Source organism: Nannospalax galili, unplaced genomic scaffold, assembly GCF_000622305.1.
Source record: "Nannospalax galili isolate Female #2095 unplaced genomic scaffold, S.galili_v1.0 scaffold717, whole genome shotgun sequence".
NCBI lineage: Eukaryota > Metazoa > Chordata > Mammalia > Rodentia > Spalacidae > Nannospalax > Nannospalax galili.
Genome location: NW_008339763.1, coordinates 815,963 through 833,242, shown reverse-complemented (window position 1 = coordinate 833,242; position 17,280 = coordinate 815,963). Strand labels below are relative to the sequence as shown.

Below are 17,280 nucleotides of genomic sequence, written 5' to 3'. Positions count from 1 at the left end.
TTATTTTGATATATCACAGTGAAAGATTTATCGTCCTCTTTTTTTTTTTTTTTTTTTTTTTTTTTTTAAAAAAAAAAAAAAAAAAAAAAAAAAAAGACGAAACCACAGGCTCATTGGGAATTTTCTGAGCAAAAAACATCTGGAAAAAAAAAGTGCATAGGAAAATGATCCCATCTGAGTCATGCAATGGCCAGTGGAGGTCAGGAGAGGGTACTGAATTCCCCAGGAACTTGAGTTACAATTGTCAGCCACCACGTGGGTGCTAGGAACTGAACCCAGGTCCTCTGCAAGGGCAGCCAGTGCTCTTAACCGCTGAGTCATCTCTCCACTCCCTGGTTTTCTATTTTATGTGCATGAGTGTTTTGCCTGCATGTGTTTAAATGTGTCCTAAGCAGAACAGGCAGGCCTGGAACTCATAGAGATCCGCCAGCCTCTCCCTCCTCAGGAGCCACACACTGCAAATGGTCTCACCGTAAACAAAAAACAAAAAAACAATTGCCAAGCATGGTGGCAACATGCCTTTAATCCCAGCACTTGGGAGACAGAAGCAGGCAGATCTCTGTGAGTTCAACATCAGCCTGGTCTATATAGTGAGTTCTAGGCCAGCTGGGGCTACAGGGAGACCTGTGTCAAAGACAAAACAACAACAACAAAAAATCATATCCAGCTCTTATAGAGTTTGAAAACACTGAGAAAAAGACCACCAGACTCAATTCAAATTTTAATTGGTCAAATTTATTAGGGCTATAGCGGGCCATGGTCCCTTAGTCAGATTTAGGACCCACGGCCCAGAGAAGGTGGAACTAGCTTTTAAAGGAAAAACCCACAAATACTACAGGATTTTCATCAGATGTGAGTAATGCCAGGTGGTCCTGAATATGGTTAGGACACCCAAGTTAGCAGATAAGCAAACTACAGAAGCCAAAACAAGCTTGTGTTAGCTCTTCTCTTAACGAGATATAGAGACCTTGACAGTAGGACACTTTCTGATGAAGTGTAGCTACTGTGTCTGGGAAAACCAAGGTCAGCTACTCCAAAGAAAGCACTCTTCTACGAGGAAGCAGCTAAGCTCAGGCGCTTAACCTTGAAGCTATTTTTTTCCCTTTTTAAGTTTAAAGTGGCTGTTTTATACAAAATGAAGTTACTTTAGCTATTACAATTTGGGGAGAGAGCTCCATTTGGGGCCATGACACAGCAAGTCTCATCAAAAAATAAGCCCCCCTAGCCCAACGTGGTGGCGCCAGCCTTTAATCCCAGCACTTGGGAGGCAGAGGCAGGAGGATCTTTGTGAGTTCGAGGCCAGCCTGGTCTCCAACGTGAGTTCCGGGACAGCTGGGGCTACAGTAAGACCCTGTCTCAAAAAGACAAAAAAAAAAAAAAAAAAAAAAAAAAAAAAAAAGGTCCCCAAAGCGACTATCAAGCTGCACATACACACCACCACGCTTTCGGATGACACAGAGAAAACCCATCCACGACCGCTACATTTGGTCTGGAGTGAACGAGGGAGGCCAGTAAATGAGGAAAAGGAAAGGTCAGCAAGATGACGACCACGTGTGCATGTAACAAGAATCGTGCTGGACAGAATTGCGAAAACTCAGCATCCCGGCTTGGGCGGGAGCCAACGGGAACCCCAGCCCACCGAGCCGCCGCCGGCGCCCACTTCCAGCGGAAGGAGGCCAACCGAAAGCGGCCGGCCGGAGAATCTGGCCAAGCGCACAACACCGCAGCGAAAACCCATCTACGGGACCGTCAGGGGCGACCGCGGAAGGCTGCAAAAGCCGGTGCGAATCAGGCCTTCCGTCTCCAATCCGGAAGTGGAGGAAGCCGGACACCATAACGGCAGGAAGGACGTAAGGCTTCCATCTGGGTGGCCAAGGGCCCCGTGAACCGTACTTCTCACACCGGAAGGGGCCTGACCGACGCCGGAAGGGGACAGACCGCCGGAAGCCGTAGATCTGGAGGCGGGGGAAGCCGAGATCGGAAGGGGCCTGGCCGACGGAAGTTGTTGATGGGGAAGCCGGGAATCGTAGTTCCCTGAGACCGGAAGAGGGCCTTCTCCGGTACACCGAGCCTAGAGCAGGCATCATGGCCGGGCTGGAACTCCTGTCGGATCAGGGATACCGAATAGACGGACGGCGCGCCGGGGAGCTGCGCAAGATCCAGGCGCGGATGGGCGTGTTTGCACAGGCCGATGGCTCTGCTTACATCGAGCAAGGCAACACCAAGGCGCTGGCGGTGGTCTACGGGCCTCACGAGGCGAGTAAGCGGCGGGGCGGGCACAACACTATATCCATCTTATTAGTCTTTGTCGTCACATAAACTACTCGGGACTGGGACTTGCATGAAACCGGCGGTCCTTATTGCTGTGTCTCAAAGCCCATTTTAAAAACCTTGCTTGGCACAGTCTATGGGAGCCCAGCTTCCTAGGTGGAAGGTGCCAGGATGCCTGGTCTAGGACAGGCGGACTACTTACTGATAGGTAATGGGGCCGTAATTGAAATGAAATTGAGGGGTTACCAGGGAGGTGGGGACTCAGGGTTTTGAAGACCAGGGAGATCATTTCAGATTTTCTTTCATATATGATGGGAAACCTCTGACAGGTAAGTAAAATGTGTCAGGTGACACAATCAGACCAAATGTTTGTGAATATACTGTGGCCATGATGTGGAGGTTAGGGAGTATTCTAGTTAGCCTTTGATTATTGTGACAAAACACTCTGACCAGTACCAACTTGGGGAGGAGAGGGTTTTATTGGCTCACATCTCCTGAGTTACAGTTCATCACTGAGGGAGCCCAAGGCAGGAACTCAGGGCAGGAACCTGGAGGCAGGAGCTGAAGCACAGGCCATGGTAGAACGCTGCCTACTGGCTTGCTCCCCTGGCCAGTGTGCAACCTGCCTTATACCATATAGGACCACCTGCCCAGGGGTGGCTGGGCCCTCCCACATCATTCAACAATCAAGAAGATGCCCCATAGACATGACCAGAGGCCAGTCCAATGGAGTGAATTCCCCAATTGAGGCTCCCTCTACTCAGATGTGTCAAGTTGACAATTAAAGTTATCCAGCACTGGGAGGAAATGGAGCAACTGTGGAACAAGGATTTGCATGCCAAAGGTGATTGATGGGGCTTAGACTGAAAAATGGCCCCTCTCAGGCATTGGAGGAACATGAGGAAAACTGAGCCACAGAGCACTGAGTGTGACCTAGGAGGTGCAGGTCTGGCTCATGTGTTCTTTCTCCCCCAGATCCGGGGTTCCCGATCTCGAGCCCTGCCTGACCGGGCCCTGGTGAACTGTCAGTATAGTTCAGCAACTTTCAGCACAGGTGAGCGTAAGCGACGACCACATGGGGACCGGAAGTCCTGTGAGATGGGGCTGCAACTACGGCAGACCTTCGAGGCAGCCATCCTCACAAAGCTGCACCCACGCTCTCAGATTGACATCTATGTGCAAGTAAGCTTCCTGCTGCCCCAACCCCAGGATGGTAGGGTGTAAGGGAAGCTGAGGTGCTAGAGGTGAGATGTCCAGGAGGTGAGATGTCCATCTGATGTTCTGATGCTCCTGCAGGTGCTGCAGGCAGATGGTGGGACCTATGCAGCATGTGTGAATGCAGCCACACTGGCAGTGATGGATGCTGGGATACCTATGCGGGACTTTGTATGTGCCTGTTCTGCGGGCTTTGTGGATGGCACAGCCCTGGCAGATCTCAGCCATGTGGAGGAAGCAGCTGGAGGGCCCCAGTTAGCGTTAGCCCTGCTACCAGCCTCAGGCCAGATAGCATTGCTTGAGATGGATGCCCGGCTGCATGAAGACCACTTGGAGCAGGTGCTAGAGGCTGCGGCCCAGGCTGCCCGAGATGTACACACCCTGCTGGATCAAGTGGTCCGGCAACATGTACAGGAGGCCTCCATCTTGCTGGGGGACTGAATGCCAAATACCCATATGCCGAATAAAGGCCTGCCTCTCTACTCAATACACCTTACTGTACAGAACTTTCAGAGTCGAGCCTGGTGCTGGCTTCCTGGGATGATGGGAGTCAATGCTACACATAAACATGGAGCTTCAGTATTAAACTCTGACAAGAAAGTGGAGGTGGTGGGTAGGGGGAAAGAGCAAGAGGGTGCAAGACTTATGAATTTGCCAAGCTCACCCTGCCCATCTGGGACCTGAGCAGAAGGCCAAGATAAACCCAGGTGGCTATGGGTACCCCACCATAGAAATCAAGGTCATGACTTAGGCCAATGCCCCACTTCCCCTGGAATGTCCTTGGTCTTTTCTGCCGTGTACCTTGGGCCCTAAAAGGACAACAAACCCTTGTTGTTTGGTCCTCTCTCCTTAGCTCTGGCCCTTACCTCTACACCCTTTTAAACCAATCCCCTCATCCACCCTGTCCAGCCACCAACTCCCCTACTATGCCAGTGGCCTTGTGGCTGAACAAGAGCAGTGCTCCCCACTTTGTACTCATTCACCCCAGCTCCACTGAACCCTGTTCTGGCTAGTAGTAACATACCATCTTCAGGCATTCTTACATATGACGTCGATGACACTGATTCCGAACCCAGCACTCACGAGACTCCAATCAGATGCACTGTCCTTGAAAGTAGTTGAGATCCATAGGAATGACTCAACAGCTGCTCCTCAGTTCACCGAAGCCCTCATGTCATACCACAGCGCAGTCAGGCATCTGAGGTCACGTCGTGGACCCGGTCCTGCACTCACTTGCCTGCCCGCTCCTGAGAATCGTCCAACCGGAGCACTGTGGCTGCTCGTAAGTCGAGCACGCCTCGGCCAGCAGCGTCCTCCAGCTTCCCAGCCGGACATCTGCACTGTGGGCATGCGCAGCTGTGGCTCGTTGCTGGGGGCGCGACGCACGCTGGGACCGGAAGTGCAGGCGGGGGCGGGGCGTGGAGTCCGACAGCTACCGTGCGGTCCGAAGCCTCCGGTGTCGGCGGGAGCGAAGCAGCCGGGCCATGGGTCTTTTGTCGGACCCGGTGCGCCGGCGCGCGCTCGCCCGCATCGTCCTGCGGCTCAACACGCCGCTCTGGTGAGGGCGGGGGCGCGGTGCTGCTTTCCAGAACTAGGTCCTCCCCGCCGGCGTCCCTCGGGCCGGAACTCAGTACTCTGGTCCCCACCCATCCTCATGCTGGGGCTGGGGTCACTTGGAGCCGAGCTCGGTGCTCCGATCCCAACCATCCCTGAGGCCGCCGCTGGGGTCTGGTCTCTCAGACCTGCACGACCCCTGGCGCAACGGGAGGTCACCAGAGCCGGCGTCCGGGGTTGGGCTAACCCCGGGTCCTGTCCTCGCAGTGTACTGAGCTACGTGGCTGGCATCGCCTGGTTCCTGGCGCTGGCCTTCCCGCCACTGACCCAGCGCACCTACATGTCGGAGAACGCCATGGGCTCCACCATGGTGGAGGAGCAGTTTGTGGGCGGAGACCGTGCCCAGGGCTTTGCCCGGGACTTCGCGGCCCACCAGAGGAAGTCGCGGTGAGCGACGAACGGTGGGCTGGGAGAGCCAGGGGCGGGGCCGGGGAGCTCTGCTCAGGGCTGACTTTGTGTCCAGGGCTCTGCCGGTGGCCTGGCTGGAGCGGATGATGCGGTCAGTAGGGCTGGAGGTCTACACGCAGAGTTTCTCCCGGAAGCTGCCCTTCCCGGATGAGACCCACGAGCGCTTTGTATGGAGGGAAAGGGGTGGGCTTGGGACAGAAAATCACCCCAGAAGGGTGGCCTGGTCTGGGTGTCTTGTTGGAGAAGTGCCCTGGGCCCAAGGAACCCATTGGGAGGGATGATGGGGGACAGCTCTGATGGTGCAATTGCGCTGCAGATGGTGTCAGGGACCAATGTGTATGGCATCCTGAGGGCTCCACGAGCTGCCAGCACCGAGTCTCTGGTACTCACTGTACCCTGTGGCCCAGACTCCACCAATAGTCAGGCTGTGGGGCTGCTGCTGGCACTTGCTGCCCATTTCCGAGGTGAGGCTCTGGAGCTCTGGGTAGGAAGGGTTTGCCCAATGCTCCAGGCCCTGCTGACCCTGCCTCTGGCCTCCAGGGCAGATTTACTGGGCCAAAGATATCATCTTCCTGGTAACAGAACACGATCTTATGGGCACTGAGGCTTGGCTTGAAGCCTACCACGATGTTAATGTCACAGGTAAGTGTTGCTGTGGTGTCTCTCAGCTCAGCTGTGCTCACCAGTACCCCAGCTAGTGCTCATCTGTTTGCCCCTACAGGCATGCAGTCATCTCCCCTGCAAGGCAGGGCTGGAGCCATCCAGGCAGCTGTGGCCCTGGAGCTGAACAGTGATGTGGTCACCAGCCTAGATGTGACTGTAGAGGGACTCAATGGTCAGCTGCCCAACCTTGATCTGCTCAACCTCTTCCAGACCTTCTGCCAGAAAGGGGGGCTGCTGTGTACACTTCAGGGCAAGGTGCGACTACCTGCTTGGGAGCACGGGACCTGTAGTAAGGGATAAATCTGATCCTGTCCCCATGCTTCCAAAGCTGCAGCCCCAAGACTGGACGTCACTAGATGGACCATTGCAGGGCCTGCAGACGCTTCTGCTCATGGTGCTGCGGCAGGCCTCTGGCCGACCTCATGGCCCTCATGGCCTTTTCTTGCGCTACCGAGTGGAGGCCCTGACCCTACGTGGCATCAATAGCTTCCGCCAGTACAAGTATGACTTGGTGACGGTGGGCAAGTGAGTAGTCTCAACACACGCAGATAGTACCCAGCTGATGGGAGGGAGGGGTTGGTGGGAGGGAGGGGCTGGTGGGAGGAGGGGTGTGGCTGACCTGGCCTGGTTGTGCTCCTCACAGGGCCCTAGAGGGTATGTTCCGCAAGCTCAACCACCTCCTAGAGCGCCTGCACCAGTCCTTCTTTCTCTACCTGCTGCCCGCCCTCTCCCGGTTCGTCTCCATCGGTGTCTACATGCCTGCCACTGGCTTCTTGCTCCTGGTCCTTGGACTCAAGATATCCTCTACCTGCCACCCTACTACTGCCCACTTGTGGCCAGCCCAGGGTGCCCTCAGCTCTAGCCTGGGGACAGTCCTCCACCCTGGTATGGGGGTTAGGGGGTGAGCCCTTGCTCACCCACCTGGCAGATCTTCTCCCGTGTTGTGTTGGGGTCCTTGACTTGGACCATGCTCTGGAGCTGTGGATGCAGCTACACGAGGTTGGAGTGTCCCCTCAGGAGGCTGGGGGAAGCCCAAACCCTGGGCCCCCACTTCCAGGAGCACAGGTGATGATGCCATCCTCTACCACCCTTGGACTGGGTTTCTAGGGTCCCTAGTAGTGCCTTCTGTTGTCCTTAGCTTCAGCTGGTGGTAGTCTGGGTCTTTGGGGCTCCCCTATACCTAGGGCCTAACTCCAGGTGCCCATCTACTTTGCAGGGTGTAAGCCTGGCCTCACTTCTAGCACCTGTACTGATCTCTCAGGCCATGGGCTTGGCCCTCTACATCCTGCCTGTGCTGGGCCAACATGTAGCTGTCCAGCACTTTCCAGTGGCTGAAGCTGAGGCTGTGGTGTTGACACTACTGGCAATTTACGTAGCTGGCCTAGCCCTTCCGCACAATACCCACCGGTGAGCAGCTGATCTGGGCAGGTAGGATGGACCCCCTGGATACTAGACATCTTCTGAACTGGCCATACATCTCTCACCATGCAGCGTGGTAAGCTCACAGGCCCCAGACAGAGGCTGGATGGCATTGAAACTGGTGGCCCTGATCTACTTAGCACTGCAGCTGGGCTGCATTGCGCTCACCAATTTCTCATTGGGTTTCTTGCTGGCCGCCACCATGGTTCCTGCTGCTGCACTCACCAGTCCTCACGGACCCCGGTATGTGCTGGTCAGCCTCCTCCCTACCAATGTCTATGCCCCTCATCAGAACCTGTCCTCATTCAGTCCTTGGAACCCCCCCATGGTGCATACTCTTAATGTTTCCCTTCCACCCAGGCCATTCTATGCTGCCCTGCTGATGCTGACAAGCCCTGCAGCCATACTCCTGGGTAGCCTGTTCCTGTGGCGGGAGCTGCAGGAAGTACCCCTGTCACTGGCCGAGGGCTGGCAGCTCTTCCTGACAGCATTGGCCCAGGGTGTACTGGAGCATCACACCTATGGTGCCCTGCTCTTTCCATTACTGGCCTTGGGCCTGTACCCCTGCTGGCTGCTCTTCTGGAATGTGCTCTTCTGGAAGTGAAGTCTGCTGCCTGGGCATGTAGGTTGGGGCAAGGATCCCCAAGCCTGTGGGGCTGGGATCCCCAAGCCTGTGTTCTACCTCCTGAGGAATAAACAAGTGCTGTTCCTGTTCTTTGGGATCCTGGCTACTGTCCACTCTCAGAGCTCCAGTCATGGACATTCCTGCTCAGCTTTCTGAAGGAACTGCTCAGATGCCTCTCTCCTGCTGGCAGAAGTGGCCTGGCCCCATCAGCATCTGGAGGAGGGCCTCAGGTGGACCCCGTGAAGGGGCAAGTTGCAGACCTAGCTCAACCTGAATACTCAGCCCTAGAGGGTGGTCAGGCCCAGGGACCCCCATGTGCAGCTGTCCAGGGCTGTGCTAGAAATGATTCTGGGAATGAAATAATGTACAGCCAAGGCTTGAGGGCCTGACAAGAGCTGAGGCACCCAGAGACAACATACAGCACTGTTCTCAGGGCTGGGTGAAGAGAACCAAAGAGCACGAATCCTACAGAGGAGGCTCAGGGTTTTGGGCCATGGGTCCAGCCAAGGCCAGAACTCTGGTCTGGACTTTTTAAGAAATGGGAGGAGGGGCTGGAGAGATGGCTCAGTGGTGAAGAACAGTGGTTGATCTTGCAGAAGACCCAGGTTTGAATCCCAGTGCCCACATGGCAGCTCACAACTGTAACTCCAGTCCCGGGGGATCTGACAGCCTCTTCTGACCAATGTAGGCATTGCACAACACGGTTGCACTTATATATGCATACACATAAAATAAAAATTAAAAAAAAAAAATGGAACACTAGGATCAGTTTGTTTAGAAGAGCACCAGCCCAGGTAAGGTGCTCACCAGAGACAACACAGCATTGTGGGAAGAGGAGGTACTTGAAGCCCTGTCAGTACCTAGAAACTGACCATGGGGGCTGAGAGGACACTGACAGCCTGCACAGACAGAAGTAGGTTACGGTGCCCTTCATGGGAGAAGCAAAGTGTAGCTCTGGGTGATGCCAGGACCATGTCGGAAACCTTGGTGAGGCTAGAGATAATTATGGGAAGGCACCAGTTCCTTGGCCAAAGGCACTGAGGTAAAAACAGCAGGGCTGGGCTGGTGTCTACACTGCTCTGTAGGGGCTTCAGTGGTAGACACACAACTACCCTGCCTGCAGAGGCCACAGGAGCCATTGGATCAACTCAGTGCCAGAGGAACCTCTGGTACCACTTAGGCTTGTCTTCCCGTGCATGGCTTCCCTTGGCCCTGAGGGCACATGTTCTGCCCCTCAGTTTCTCTCATTGGGTGTGGTGATCCACATCTATTGCTTACACTCAGAGGCAAGCAGGTAAGTTAAAGGCCAGCCTGGTCTACATAGAAAGTGTCAGGTCAGCCAGGGCTACACAGACCCTGTCTCAAAAACAGTTTTTGGGGGGGTCTCCAGAAGAAACTGCTGATCCACCTGGGGAAGAGTCTATGGGCTATATTCAGCATGGAATATGTGGGAGCCCACTGTGGCACCTAATCTTGCCATTGGCTTGCCTGTATTTGGCCCTCTGGCCACCACCCCAGCCTTGCTGGTTTCCTATCTTAGTGCCCTAGGAAATACCAACTCCTATGTGTTACGCATGCACACATGCCCACACACCCCTTAGTCACCCAGCTGCCCTGGTACAAAACTGCATTTGGATGGGCTTTGGCTTCAGCTGTCTGTAACAGAACTTCAGCAGTCCCTTAAAACATGGAAACACAGGGAACAAGCAAGTGGTACGAAGACTAAATGACCCTCTCGCATGTGAACATACTGAGGGCTTTTTTTTCTATGTGAGCGTTAAGGAACCATGGAATGAACTGATTTGTTGGGGCTGTAAGACTTCATCCTGATTTTCACTAATTTTGTTAAATGTGGGGTAACTAGGTGTGGTGACTGCAGACAGAGGCAGGTGGTCCTGTATTGTATAAGAAAGGAGGTTGAGCCAGGCGTGGTGCTGCACGCCTTCAGTCCCAGCACTCGGGAGGCAGAGGCAGGCAGATCTCTGTGAGTTCAAGGCCAGCCTGGTCTACATAGTGAGTTCCAGGACAGCTGGGGCTCGTCAGCTTTCAGGTTTTACAGCTTTGGGGACTTTGGAACGGATTTATGGTCAAATTACTATTGTCCTCCCTCAGAAGACACAGAAGCTCCATCCCCACCTCACTGAGCTTATCAAAAAAAAAAAAAAAAAAAAAAAAAAAAAATCCAGAAAGAAAGGAGGTTAAGCATGGGCCAGGGGAGCAAACCAGTAAGCAGCATTCCTCCATGGCCTGTGCAAACAACTACTAAAGGAGCAGACTCTGGCCAGCTGAACTTCGAAGAGATTCTCGGACCTAATAACAAGTGCAGACAGCACTGAGGATGAAGCTTTCATGAGTTATCACTCCTACTGGGCTCTTGGCTTTTTGGTAAAGCTGCTGCATTTGAGTTGTTCCCACTCTTATAAGTAACCCCTCACCCATCCTGTCAGTGACCCCAATAAAAACTCACTGGTCCACCAAATTGAACTTTGGTGCAATCGTTACTTTGGTCTCTCATGGGTTTGCTTTTGGGAGTGAGCAGACATGTTGCATCTTTCCAGCAATAGTCTGTCAAGTAACACTGGGTCATATACTGTAACTTGTGTTTAATAGTACAAAGAACTGCCAAACTGTTTTTCAAAGCAGTTAAAACCATTTTACATTCCCACCAGAAATGCATGATGAAGACTCCAATTTCTTCACACATTAACACTTGCTATTGTCTGTCTTGTTACTCACAATTAGCCTACTGGGTGTGAAGTCCTGCCTCCAGGTTTTGGCTTGTATTTTCCTAATGTTCAGTGACATTGAGCATCTTTTCATATGCTCAACAGCAATCTGCATTTTTCTGGTGTACATTTTCTTTGTCTTTTTGAGACAGGGTCTTCCTGTAGCCCCAGATGTCCTGGAACTCACTATGTAGACCAGGCTGGCCTTGAACTTACAAAGATCTGCCTGCCTCTGCCTCCCAAGTGCTGGGATCAAAGGCGTGAGCCACCACGCCTGGCTTGGTGTACATTTTTAAATCTCCAGATCATACTGGAGCGTTTCCCATTTTAGCAGTAGTAAAGCAGTCAGTCCCTGAGCTGTCTAACCCATTTCCCCTTGGTTTCTCTTTTTATTAAGTTGTAAGCATTCTTTATAGATTCTGTATACTAGACCTTTTGTTTGTTTTTACTTTTTGAGACAGGATCTCCCTGTAGCCCCAGCTGGCCTGGAACTCACTATGTAGACCAGGCTGGCTTTGAACTCACAGAGATCCATCTGCCTGTGCCTCGAGTACTGGGATTAAAGGCATGCGCTACCACGCCTTGCTTTCTTTTTTTTTAAATAAAATAAGAGAAAGTATCCAGAGCTGGCTCATAGGAAGCAGGTAGAGGTTCACTAGATGAACATGGGAAAGACATTCCAGGCACAGGGACCAGCATGTAAGATGACAGAATCCTGAAATGATGCACTGTGGGAGGAGCACTAAACAAAGCGAGATGATAGGGAAACAGCATTTTGATTCTAACATCCACAGAATATCGTAGATGAAGAGGCAGAGAGACTAGAAGAGCTGGAGGGCAGGGTGGAGAGTTCTGAAGTGCTGTTTCTGGACATGATGTGGCCATTGCAGTCCTGAGCACACCTCTCGGCAGTCCTCTGGCTTATCTTTGGTTTCCTGTGCTTCCACTTTGACCTTCAACACCTTGACTCAGCTCTTCACTACAAGGAACCCATGCTTTTCCAAATGTCCCTATATGGGTGTCCCAAGAAGCCTACCTGGGGAACATATACCTCAAAGGAGTCCTTTGCCCATAAAAAAAATGGTGACACATTGCTCTTTTTTTTGTCTTTTTCTCTTTGTCACAGTGTTCTTTGCTGCAAGAAAAATAATTTAATTTTAAAGAAGTTCCATTTATTAGTGTTTATTTGGTTATTTGTTTTTCTGGTGCCATATCTAAGAAACCATTGTGTTCTAGTTTGCTTCTCTATTGCTGTGACAGAACACTCTGACCAATACCAACTTGGGGAGGAAAGGGTTTATTTGGCTTACATCTCCTGGGTCACATTCATCAGGGAGCTCAAGGAACTCAGCAGGAACCTGGAGGCAGAAGCTAAAGCACAGACCATGGAGGAACGCTGCTTACTGGCTTACTCCCCTGGCCCATGCTCAACCTGCTTTTTTGTACAACACAGGACCACCTGCCCAGGGGTGGCACCATCCACAGTGGGTGGGCCCTCCCACATCAATCAACAATCAAGAAAATACCCCACAGACATGGCCACAGGCCAGCCCAATGGAGGCAATTCTCCAACTGAGGCTCGCTCAACCCAGGTGTGTCAAGTTGACAACTAAATCTGTCCAGCGCACATTGCCTGATCCAAGGTCATAAAGATTTGTGTTTGATTATGAGTTTTATGGTTTTATACTTAGGACTTTGGGGATTGGTAAGATGGCTCAGTAGGTAAAGGTGCCTATTGCCACCAAGCCTGATGATCTGAGTTTGATCCCTGTGACCCACATGGTGGAAGGGGAGAATGAACTCCTGCAAGTTGTCCTCTGACTGCCACACACTTGCTATGGCATGGGCATACCCCCCCCCCAGATAAAATAAAAACCTAGTTAAAAATTAAAATGGAGCTGGGCATGGTGACACACACCTTTAGTCCCAGCACTCGGGAGGCAGAGGGAGGCAGATCACCGTGAGTTCAAGGCCAGCCTGGTCTACATAGTGAGTTCAGGTCAGCTGGGGCTACAGGGAGACCCTGTCTCAAAAAGACAAAAACAAACAAAAAAAATTAAAATTGGGCCAGGCATGGTGGTACACACCTTTAATCCTGGCACTTGTGAAGCAGGGGCAGGTGGATCTCCATGAGATCAAGGCCAGCCTGGTTTAACATAGTGTGAGTTCTAATCCAGCTGGGGCCACAGGGAGACCCTGTCTCAAAAAAAACAAACAAAAAATTAAAATTGGGCTTTTGATAAATTTTCAGTTAACTTTAAACTCTTTATTATTGTGTATGAATGGTGTATGTGTGAGTGCACACATGTGCAAGTGCCACAGAGTACATGTGGAGGCCGGAGAACAAGTTTTAAGAGCTGGTTCTCTCCTTCCACAGTGGGATTCATGGATGTTACCAGGTTTTCACAGCAAGCACTTTTGCTGGCTGAGCCATCTCATTGGCTTATTTTGTTTTGATAGGTTCTCCTATATCTAAGCTGGCCATGAACTCCTGAAATTCTGTCTCCTTCCAAAGTGGACTATCATACCTGGTACTAACTGCTTAATTGTTGTAAATAGTGTGAGATATCAGCTGACATATTATTTTGCATGTGAGTATCAGGTTTTGCCAACATTTTTTTGGTTGGGCAGTGGGGAGGAATTCAAGGGACTGAACCTAGGCACTCACACATGCTTTTTACTTATTTTGAGTCAGGGTCTCGCTAAATTGCTTAGGCTGGTTGTGGACTTACTTTATAGCCCAAATAGGCCTTGAATTTGCCACCCTAGTGCCTGCTTAGGTGCTGGGATTACAGGCCTATACCAGTAGGTCTGGTTCATTTGTTGAAAACACTATTCTTCCCCTACTGTTCTAAGCATACTTGTTGAACATCAATTTGCAATAGATACATCATTATAGATTTTGTTTCAAGATGCTCAATTATATTTCAATGATCTATTTGTCTGTCCTTACATCAGTAGCACACAGTTTTGATTCCTTGTAGCCATTATAGCCATGTTTGAGCTTTGTTCTTTGATAGCATGGTATGTTCCCCACCAATTTTTTGCTTCCTGCCTATTTGTGCCTAGAAATCTGAAATATGTCTTTTAATAGACACCATATAGTTGGGTCATGATTTTTTTTTTGCACATTATTGCCAGTCTTTGTCTTTAATTATTTTAGTCTACTTATACTCAATGTAATTACTAATATAGTAGGATTTTTAGATGTATTTGCTAAGTCATACATCTTTGTTCCTTTTCTTTTTTATTAATTTTCCTCTGTGTGTGTGCATGGGCACACATGCATGCCATGCCACATATGTGGAGGTCAGAGGAAAACCTGTAGGAGTCAGTTCTCTCCTTCTATCATGTGGGCTCCAGGGATCTAACTCAGATCTTCAGGGTTGGTGGCAGATGCCCTAACCTATGAACCATCTCACTGGCCCTTCTTTGTTGTTATATGTAACCCAGCCTGGCCTTGAAGTCTTTGCAGTGCTCCTCCCTCCCTCACCTGTCAGAGTCTGGACTTACACAAGTGAGTGAGCCTTATTTTTCTGAATTTTAAAAGTTGGGAATTTTTTTTGGTCTTTTTGAGACAGGGTCTCCCTGTAGCCCCAGCTGTCCTGGAACTCACTATGTAGACCAGGCTAGCCTTGAACTCACAGAGATCTGCCTGCCTCTGCCTCCCTGAGTGCTGGGATTAAAGGCGTGCACCACCACACCTGGCTTTGTTTGTTGTTGTTGTTTTTTTTTAATGTTCAAGTGCATATGCATGTGCAGGTATATGTGCAGGTGTGTGTGTGTGTGTGTGTGTGTGTGTGTGTGTATACACGGAAGCCAGAAGATAACCTCACGTGTCATCCTTAGAAAGGTGGCCCACCTCCTTTGAGACATGTCTCATAGGTCTGAAGCACACCAACCAGGCTAGACTGGCTGGTTAACCATAGGGTTCCAGTACAAGGATTACAAATATACCCCACCATGCCAAGCATCTAGCCATGGCCTGAATCTCATCATATAACCCATTCCACAGCCTCCTGGCCTCTGTGGTTTCAGATGAGAAACATTTTGTTTTTGTTAAAAGTCCCTGATGTTGGGATTGGAGAGATGGCTCAGCGGTTAAGAGCACTGGCTGCTCTTGCAGAGGACCTGAGTTCGGGTCCCAGAACCTACATGGTGACTAACAACCTTCCTTAACTCCAGTTCCAGGGGATCTGACACCCTCTTCTAACCTCCATGGACACTGTATCACATGGGTGCACTTACATGCATGCAGGGAATACACTCATGCACATAAAAATAATAAAGAAAATAAATATATTTTTTGTCTTTTTGAAGCAGGGTCTCCCTGTAGCACCAGCTGTCCTGGAACTATGTAGACCAGGCTAGCCTTGAACTCACAGAGATCTGCCTGCCTCTGCCTCCCAAGTGCTGGGACGACAGACATGAGCCACCACATCCAGCTAGAAAATATATTTTTTAAAGTCACTGATGTGAAGTCATTCCTTTCTTGTAGCTTTCAAAATTCTTTGTTTTTGTCTCCCAATAATTTTTTGTTGTTGTTGGGGTTTCTGTTTATTTATATATTTATAGACAGGGTATCATTATATAGCTCTAGCTGACCTGAAATACTAACTATATAGACCAGGCTGGCCTCAACCACCTGCCTCTGCCTCCTGAGTGCTGAGATTAAAGGCATGCACCACCACATCAGACCTCTCCCAGCAAGTTTTTATTTTTTAATATTTTATGTATATGAACGTATTGCCTGCATGTGTGTAAGTGCACCCACATTGTACAATGCCCACAGAGGTCAGAAGAGGGTGTTGGATCCCTCCAGAACTGGAGTTACGGACACTGTTAGCCTCCATGTGCATGCTGGGAATTGAACTCAGGTACTCTCTAAGGGCAGCCAGTGCTCTTAACTGCTGAGCCATCTCTCCAGCAACCCCCCCCAAGTTTTTATGTGACTGGGCATGGCTCTTTTAATTTTTTTCTTGAGTTTAAATCTCCCCTGCCAAATGTGTAGATTCAAGTTTTCACATGTGCCATCACAACTGGCATATTGTGTTTCTTTTAAAAACAGTCATTCCAGTGATATTCCAGCTTCAAACTTGGTGGTAAATTGTCCTTCAGAGGATCTCATGTAACAATGTGGTCAAATACTGATATCCTTTACTTCCACTGAGTCACAATTTTACATCACATAAACTACATATTCAAATTTTGGATCTTTCATAGCACATTATCAAAACTGTTAGGAAAACTGAACCACCGATAACCATAGATATTACAGAGGGCACACAGTTTTGACAGGGCACACAGTTTTGACAGGGCACACAGTTCTGACCAAGTAATTGTTTTTTTAAAGAAATAGTTCTAGGGGCTGGAGAGATGGCTCAGCGGTTAAGAACTGGCTGTTCCTGCAGAAGACCCAGGTTCGAATCTCAGCACCCACATGGCAGCTAACAACTGTCTGTAACTCCAGTTCCAGGAGATCCGACGGCCTCTTCTGTCTTCTGTGGGCATTGCATGACATGGGTGCACTTACCTACATGCAGGCAATACACACATACACATAAAATAAAAATAATAAATAAAATATTAAAAAACAAGAAATGGTTCTAATGCCTGTCATAGTATCACACACTTTTCATCTCAGCACTGGGGAGGCAGAATCAGAAGGATCTCTGAGTTCCTGGCCAGCCAGGGCTACATTGTGAGACCCTGTCTCAAAAAACAAAAAGCAAAAACAAAGCAAAAAAAAAAAAAAAGAAAGAAAGAAAGAAAAGAAAGGCAGTTCTATTAAAACCATAGCACTAAAAGTAATTTTAAATATTCAAAACACAGGGTAGGGAGATGGCTCAGCAGTTAATAGTACTTGCTGCTCTTGCAGAGGACCTGGGTTTGGGTCTCAGCACCCACATGGTTGCTAGTAACTCTCTGTAACTCCAGTTTCAAGGGACCTGATGCCCTTTTCTTGTCCCCATTGGCACTGCACACATGTAGTGCACATGCATGCAGGCATTCACACATACACATAAAATATTTTAAAAGATTAAAAAATTCATGAAATATTAAATGCATGACTAAGACTCCAAATTTGCCATTTAGCATGCTTTGCATTGGAAGATACAAAACTACCCCCTGCTATGGAATGTGATGCTGACATACCAATAGCAACCACAGCCTCCCATGATGTGCTAGCCCACCATTTTCTGATTTTACCAAGAAAGGAACAACCAGTGAATGATTTTACCTTAAAAAAAAAATTATGCTCTCTCCTACCCACAGGCCTCTCTCTGGGACCAACACAGCTCCTCAGTGCAGTCCCCAGGAGGCCTTGGGGCCTCTTCC

General features: G+C 50.0%; 2 protein-coding genes across 4 annotated transcripts; both read left to right on the top strand.

Annotated features, from left to right (window-relative positions):
• Nucleotides 1–2,054: 2,054 nt before the first annotated feature.
• On the top strand, nt 2,055–3,975 carry Exosc4 (exosome component 4). Its single transcript, XM_008834469.2, has 3 exons — nt 2,055–2,256; nt 3,247–3,453; nt 3,568–3,975. The coding sequence occupies exons 1-3, from the start codon at nt 2,086–2,088 to the stop codon at nt 3,925–3,927; spliced, it is 738 nt and encodes a 245-aa protein (XP_008832691.1). The 5' UTR covers nt 2,055–2,085; the 3' UTR covers nt 3,928–3,975.
• An 872-nt stretch (nt 3,976–4,847) lies between these two features.
• Gpaa1 (glycosylphosphatidylinositol anchor attachment 1) lies at nt 4,848–8,626 on the top strand. Of its 3 annotated transcripts, none has more exons than XM_029564205.1 (12): nt 4,848–5,044; nt 5,308–5,487; nt 5,564–5,675; nt 5,825–5,972; nt 6,049–6,150; nt 6,230–6,426; nt 6,500–6,672; nt 6,815–6,968; nt 7,141–7,236; nt 7,388–7,578; nt 7,663–7,833; nt 7,951–8,626. In XM_029564205.1, the coding sequence occupies exons 1-12, from the start codon at nt 4,971–4,973 to the stop codon at nt 8,192–8,194; spliced, it is 1,842 nt and encodes a 613-aa protein (XP_029420065.1). In that variant the 5' UTR covers nt 4,848–4,970; the 3' UTR covers nt 8,195–8,626. The 3 variants fall into 3 exon arrangements, with proteins under 3 accessions (XP_029420065.1, XP_017654034.1, XP_008832690.1); XM_017798545.2 differs by having other exon boundaries at nt 4,857–5,044; nt 6,542–6,696; XM_008834468.2 differs by having other exon boundaries at nt 4,861–5,044; nt 6,500–6,696.
• The last annotated feature ends 8,654 nt before the right edge of the window (nt 8,627–17,280 follow it).

Coding starts and splice junctions, on each gene's coding strand:
- Gpaa1 (XM_008834468.2), top strand. CDS start 4,971: ATGGGTCTTTTGTCGGACCCGGTGCGCCGGCGCGCGCTCGCCCGCATC. Junction 6,427..6,499: donor TGTGTACACTTCAGGGCAAG/GTGCGACTACCT, acceptor ATGCTTCCAAAG/CTGCAGCCCCAAGACTGGAC. Junction 6,969..7,140: donor TCCTGGTCCTTGGACTCAAG/ATATCCTCTACC, acceptor GACTTGGACCAT/GCTCTGGAGCTGTGGATGCA.
- Exosc4 (XM_008834469.2), top strand. CDS start 2,086: ATGGCCGGGCTGGAACTCCTGTCGGATCAGGGATACCGAATAGACGGA. Junction 2,257..3,246: donor TGGTCTACGGGCCTCACGAG/GCGAGTAAGCGG, acceptor TTTCTCCCCCAG/ATCCGGGGTTCCCGATCTCG. Junction 3,454..3,567: donor AGATTGACATCTATGTGCAA/GTAAGCTTCCTG, acceptor ATGCTCCTGCAG/GTGCTGCAGGCAGATGGTGG.